This window comes from Ceratosolen solmsi, unplaced genomic scaffold (genome assembly GCF_000503995.2).
Source record: "Ceratosolen solmsi marchali unplaced genomic scaffold, CerSol_1.0 scaffold2, whole genome shotgun sequence".
Lineage (NCBI taxonomy): Eukaryota > Metazoa > Arthropoda > Insecta > Hymenoptera > Agaonidae > Ceratosolen > Ceratosolen solmsi.
Window position 1 is genome coordinate 8,684,456 of NW_011948422.1, and position 6,606 is coordinate 8,691,061.

The 6,606-nt window shown below is 30.2% G+C and overlaps 2 protein-coding genes across 2 annotated transcripts; one reads left to right on the forward strand and one right to left on the reverse strand.

Annotated features, from left to right (window-relative positions):
• Positions 1-199: 199 nt before the first annotated feature.
• Ndc80 (kinetochore protein Ndc80) lies at positions 200-2,756 on the reverse strand. Its single transcript, XM_011499389.1, has 2 exons — positions 2,269-2,756; positions 200-2,013 (listed from the first exon to the last, which is right to left on the reverse strand). The coding sequence occupies exons 1-2, from the start codon at positions 2,501-2,503 to the stop codon at positions 200-202; spliced, it is 2,049 nt and encodes a 682-aa protein (XP_011497691.1). The 5' UTR covers positions 2,504-2,756.
• Positions 2,757-3,116: 360 nt separating this feature from the next.
• RpLP2 (ribosomal protein LP2) lies at positions 3,117-4,565 on the forward strand. The gene is made up of 4 exons (XM_011499312.1): positions 3,117-3,214; positions 3,539-3,711; positions 3,797-3,898; positions 4,369-4,565. Exons 2-4 carry the CDS (start codon positions 3,540-3,542, stop codon positions 4,437-4,439), a joined length of 345 nt encoding a protein of 114 aa, XP_011497614.1. The 5' UTR covers positions 3,117-3,214; position 3,539; the 3' UTR covers positions 4,440-4,565.
• Positions 4,566-6,606: the final 2,041 nt, after the last annotated feature.

Genomic DNA, 6,606 nt, shown 5'->3' on the forward strand with positions numbered 1-6,606 from the left:
GAAAAAGTGATTCATATTTATCATAAATCTATACAGATCTTATAATGCATATTGAATAATACATGGCTATATACATAATTAAATTGTTTGCTTAAATCGAATTAGGGTATAATTTATAGTTGTGCAATTCTCTTTGAAACGTTATTTTTACAAATTATCCTACAGATAAAATATTTAACAAATATTTTTTATTTTTTATTCAAGTTTTTCTTTTTAAATACGTCTCAAGCGAATTTCTAATTTTACTACGGTGTTCATCTAAAATATTACTCATTTGCATAAACAATGTTTTGGCAGATTCTTTTAAATGCGCATTTTTTCGCTCCACAGCTTCTTTTTTATCAATAGAATCTGCTAATTGCTGATTAACTGAATCTAATTCATTCGTCAATTTGACAATTGATTCATTCAAATCCGATATATTACACTGTAATCTTTTAATTTCTTCGCGTTTCTTATTCTCCTTATTTTTTAGTTCCTGCTTCTGCTTCTCTTCCGTAGCCTTTTTCTTTTCCACTTTTTCCGAAAGTGTATCTCTTTTTGTTTGCATTGCTTCTATTTCTCTATTATGAGATTCAATTAAGTTCATTTTTTTACTTAATTCGTTACTTTGCTCTTGCATGAATTTATCCATCAAGACTTTTCTTTCTTCTAGCCTGCTCATAAAATTAGATTCACATATTCCATTTTCTGGCATTAATAATTCATCGATATTTGTATTACAATCAGATAGTTGCATAAAAAGTGCTTGATTATAGGCTAATATAGATTTCACAAGATTTGTGTTTGACGAAACCAAGCGGATATCCAAAGAATACGCTTCCTTCTTTATTTCTTCTAAATGTGCTTCAAAATTTTGAATATAAGCCTGTTGTTCAGTGCAAACCTTCACTATTTCATCACGTTCGATGACAGACATTGGTTGCTGTTTTATAATATTATTCAATTCATCTTTAGTGTTATCTAAGTTTTCAATATCTTTAATAAACATTGACGAATCTTTATTTAACTGGTCAATTTCTTTGAGAGTCTTTTCAATGTATTTTTCTTGCTCTGCAATGTGTTCCTGTTGCTTAAGTTGATCTTTCTTGATATTACTAAGTACTTCTTGTAGTTCATTTATTTCTTCATTTACCTTATTAGTTTTTTCTTGTTCTGCATCTAAATTCTTTTGAGCTTTCTCAAATTCCAATTGCACTTTTTCATATGTTTTAGCATTTATACCTCTCCTTTCAGCTTCTTCTTGAAAAAAGTTTTGTATAATACTCTCTTCGTCCTCGGGTTTTTCTTCATTCCATGCTTTATAACAATTAATCATTAATAGGAAAATTTTTCTACGATTTTCCTTCTCTTCTTCAGATTCTCCGATCATTGGTAATCTGTCAAGAGTAAATATTTCACTAGCTAAATCCTTGACTTCGCATAATTCGACTAGCCAGCAAATCCAACCTATGGCATGAGGCCAGGAATGCATTGTATTTGCAGTTTTAAGCCAAGACTTGTTCATTAAACCGGGATAATGAAGTTTTTTGGCTACTTTCGGAATTTCTTCGATATAATTAGCTACGCTCAGCGATAATTTCATATCGAGAAGTTTAATTAACAGATTTGTTGCCTCCACAAATATTTTTAAAGTAAGAGGTTTCATACTTCCATTATTATTTAAAATTGTACTCTGACCAATAGAATGAAAATAATTATCTATCTTGCTTAACATTTCATTTTGATAATTTTTATCGGTAAGTGGCCGACTATCCTTTTTGGTGCCTTTTGATACAAGGGCACTTGCTCTTTCAGCAGAAGATGCTCTAACGCCCCTTCCATCGCTCGTTGGTATTATATGTCGAGATCCAGTTGCCATTGGGGTAATATATCCTTTCGATGCAAGATTACCTTGATCAACATACGATACTCTGCCTCTATTACCTTCAATTCCATGGGTATAACGGCTGTTAGGCATTGGAGAAATTACAGACGAAGCTGTAGTGTATTGCCCGATGGATGTTTTAGGACCTTAAACGATTAAATAGAAATGTAGATGATTAATGCCTTGACATACACTAACTCCATAATAATGCAATACTTAAATAGTGATAAAATTTAACATTACAATTTTTAATTTTCATAAGTTTTTAATATATTGTCTAATGTATTCTCTACAAAATATGTTTCATTCAAAATAATTTTAAAAGCTAGTAAACAATTTATAAGCATATTTATAAATGAATTACAAAATGATGATTTGCGATTAAAAAAAAAACTATATACCTGTAGTGGGTCTCAGATTTGATTTTCGCAGACCACTGAGTCTGTCAGAGGAAGAACTACGTATTCGTGGCTTTGGAATCATTGTTTCTTGAGCACCGAAATTTGAATCTTTCGTTTTTACACCTTGTAATCGTCTGGAATCTATTCGTAAAGAATTTCTTTCTTGATCTTGTTGGGAAAATCGGCCTGGATTTGACAGAGATCGACGTCTCGTTGTATTCGTACTTTTCCTCATTTTTATGATTATTCTCGCATCTACGTAACTATTCTATTAAACGCTCATTAACCTCATTTATCAAGTTTTTGCAATACACTTTTGTGAGTCTTTCATCAAACTGCACACCAATGATTGACAATTGAAATTTCAAAATTTTAAATAACCGTTTATCGGCGTCATTGCCCGGTAAAAAGCATTTTTGTCGTTGTTCAGCAATGTTTACTCAGTCGTACCAATACATAAATTCAATTTTATTCTTTTACGTATAATGAAACCTTCCTCCGAATTGCCAAATAATTATACGATTCTTATTACATTTGATTATTAACAAAAAGAAAAAAAAAGAAAAAAAAAGAGAAAAAAGAAATAAGATAAATGCCAATTGTAAAGTATCAGGTACCATTTATAAAATGTAAAATCGAATTAAGGAAACAATGTAGGATGAAAAATATAGGTAATTTTTCTAATTACAATTTTAGTTAAAAAGAATTGAATATTAATTGTCATAGTTGAATTTCTTTACCAAGTGTTTAAATATTTTAGGGAAATTTCAAAATCAGAACAATTATTACCATTCCACAGAATTCTTGATTTTGAAAAATTAGTGTTTTTATATTGTCAGCAGTGGAAGTCGATGGTATATATATATGACTTGGCAAACATCTTCCTGTTTTGCTCGGTGCTTTGGCCTTAAGCAGAATCACGTTTCGTGTCTATTAAGACTTAAAAGTAAGTATAAATGTTATAAATTATTAAGAAATATTTGTTTTAATCGTCGCAATAGTAATCAACGTATTAGAATCAATTGACAAGTATACCGATTGCATAAATATGAATAGCGATATGATCGGATAACTTTGCACGTTCTCATTGTTTCTCACGTGCTTGTGAATTACAACAATTTCATTTAAGTTCATGATGATTTTCACTTTCACCATCTTTCGACTGATAATCTGTGATGGTTAATTTATACTGATGCTTTATTTAAAATATACCTAATGTACGGCACATTTTTAAGTTAAGTAATGCAGTTGATGATTTTATAATTTTCAGAATGCGTTACGTGGCTGCGTATCTCTTAGCTGTTTTGGGAGGCAAATCGTCTCCCAGTCAGACTGATATTGAAAAGATTCTTTCATCGGTCGGTATTGAAGTCGATGCAGAGAAACTTAAGAAAGTTCTTTCATCACTAAATGGCAAAAATGTCGAAGAAGTTATTGCTCAAGGCACGTCTTGATTTTATATTGTCTTTATATAAAATACAACAGTTTAAGACATTTTCATATTTAATTTTCAATGTGTTTTATATAGGTCGTGAGAATCTTTGCTCGATGCCAGTTGGTGGTGCAGCAGCTCCGGTAGTTGCTGCACCTGGTGGTGGTACTGGAGGTGCCGTTGCCGAAGAAAAGAAAGGTTAGTTTTGATTTGAAGAGAGTCATGTTCATTTGTACTTTCATTGTTGTTTTGATTAAATGCTTGATTTGCTTTTAATAACAAATTGAAATAACGAATTTAATATTCAAAGTAGCTCCGTACTTTACAGGATTTGTTTTATACATTAACATGCATTCTTGATTGAATATTTATTGCTATTTTACAAAGATCGATTCAAGCAAGAGATAGTTTGAAAATCTAGTTTCATACAAGCTTAATTAATTGTAATATAAGAAACCAAAATTTTCTTATCCCTTACGATTAGCTAATCAAGCTAGCAGTATTCATTTATATGAATATTGTAATTTGTGTAAACGCTCAATCGTTGTCAAGCAATTATTTTTCAACATAAACTGGAATTTTATTATCCAATTGTTGAATTGTATTTGTAAAGTGTCAAAATGGTAATTGCTTATTATAATGTAAATTTTATTCGATTACTATTACAGAAGAAAAGAAAGCGTCTAAGGAGGAATCTGAATCAGAGGATGAGGACATGGGCTTTGGTCTTTTCGATTAAGGATCAAGACTATGGTAAATTTTATAAGCGGAGAAGCACCGATCACTTTAATTTATGAAATTTTTTTTATAATTGGTAAATGTCTTGTACTGATTGCGAATGAATAAAGGCGTGATCAAAACAAAATTTGTTTTATTATAATAAATTCTAAACTATTGTAAGGTAAGGAGGCTAAATTATACTAATTAAATTTCATAATTAGTTTGGAGAAAAATTAATATATATCCATTTACAGTCGAGGCTTAAAAATTTCTTTTCATAAGTTATGAAGATAACATTGTGTTTATTTGTTTCAATTATTTCTAGTGATATTCATTTATTTTTCCAAATTATTTTGGATCTTGTATCATTTTTGTACTTTACAGAAAATATATGTGGATAAATAATTATTTGTAATATCAAATTTTATAAATATAATTGTTTAAAGGAAAAGAATCAAAATCAAATTAAATTTTAGTTGCTAAAATTTTTATTATAAATACAAATGGAGTAGCTAGTGAAGTGTTTCGACAGGTTGGGAATGTAATAAATTTGTAACAATATTTATGTTCATTTAGCCCACAAACTATGAAATTATCAAATTTTTAAATCGTTGTAAATGTATAGAAATTGTTAAATATGTAAGAAATTTTTGTGTAGAACAATATTTTAATTTAAAGGCAAGGAAGAAGCGAATAATGAAATTGGGTAAGATTGAAAAGTTATTCTTTATAATATAAAAGAATTACAAATAATAGTAGAGAGAGTGGAAGAGACGAAGAGAAAATCAATTTCTAAGAGAGGAAGAGACAGACACGTAGGTATTTATATATGTGGTTTAAAGGATTAGAGGAGTTGATATACGGAAGAAAAAAGTAATATAAAGGAGAGCGCATCTTTCAATCGTATTGTAAAATAAAGATTACGAGAGGATAAATATTGGGTGAGAATTCCATTTGACGTAAATCGCGAAATGTTTCGTGCAATTTTCAACAATAGAGATATAATTTGATTAGAAAATAAAAGACACTGCATAATATTTAGAAATAGCTGTAATTCTCTAAATAAGGGACAATGAGTACAAGTATGATCCCACCCCAACGGCTTTTTGTCTCGGCTCTATACTCATAAAAACAGTCTTAAAATGTAATTATGTAAGAGTTATTAATTAAGCCATAATTCATCGAGATACTACGGTCGTTTAATCAACCGCAATTAGGTAATGTATCATGTGGCTGAATCGACTTGAGAATACAACAAAGATCAGCATATCCTCCAATCGATCTTCTATAGAATGTAAGAGCAACCATTCCAGTCGAGTTATATAGACACGCGAAATTAGTCGTTTTAAAAAAGTGTTTGAATATGATAAATGAGACGATTAATTAATAAATGATGTATGCTTCAGGCGTCGCTGAGAATTTTACGTCGAAGGCAACAATTAAGAAGTAGTTTATCGAATAAGATAAGATAATAATAATAATAATAATAATAATAACACGAGGTGCAAGATTTTATGAAAGGAAATTGAGCCCATCTTCGAGTAGGAGGTAAACATGCTTCGCATATTAGATGTTTTCATAATAGGGCGTCCTAAACAAGATGAATTACTGTTGCATTACGTGCATTGAATGAGACACTTAGGCAAATCAAGAGAAATTGATGTATTTAGAAGTGTGATTCTTCGTGAAGGGAATAATTAATGACGTCAATGACATCTATGGAAAGCTCTTGGAAATTTATATAAACTAAGGATTTTCATAATAATTATGCTACCTATGCAATAAGTTTTCGATAATTAATTAGCTTGAAAATACTGAAAAATTTTACGATAGTCGGGGAAGAGTGTATTGATTGGTGACACAAGTGCTTTCGCAGAGTATAATTATGTAGACCGTAAAAGTGGTTAAGAAGGTGATATGTCAATATTTGTTTCTCTAGTTTCTCGGCTAATTTAAGAAATATAAAGCAAAGTTGCTTATAGATTTACAGCCATGCTTATTTAGTGCACAATCCTAATCGTTGTTTAAAATCCTGACAACGTCAGGAAATCATTAGTGAAATAGATGAAAAGAAAACATTTGTTTTTTCAGCAAAACAACAGAAGCCGTAGTAAATAAACCGTAGCTGAACAATTGTTGAAGAATAAAGGGATCGAGGACGTGAAGTTGCAAAAGTACTATGATTA

What these genes read in the sequence shown, in the direction of transcription:
- RpLP2 (XM_011499312.1), top strand. Translation starts at nt 3,540, where the DNA reads ATGCGTTACGTGGCTGCGTATCTCTTAGCTGTTTTGGGAGGCAAATCG. An exon ending in CGAAGAAGTTATTGCTCAAG is followed by an intron (nt 3,712 to 3,796) that starts GCACGTCTTGAT and finishes TGTTTTATATAG; the next exon opens with GTCGTGAGAATCTTTGCTCG. An exon ending in CGTTGCCGAAGAAAAGAAAG is followed by an intron (nt 3,899 to 4,368) that starts GTTAGTTTTGAT and finishes TTACTATTACAG; the next exon opens with AAGAAAAGAAAGCGTCTAAG.
- Ndc80 (XM_011499389.1), bottom strand. Translation starts at nt 2,503, where the DNA reads ATGAGGAAAAGTACGAATACAACGAGACGTCGATCTCTGTCAAATCCA. An exon ending in AAATCTGAGACCCACTACAG is followed by an intron (nt 2,014 to 2,268) that starts GTATATAGTTTT and finishes TAATCGTTTAAG; the next exon opens with GTCCTAAAACATCCATCGGG.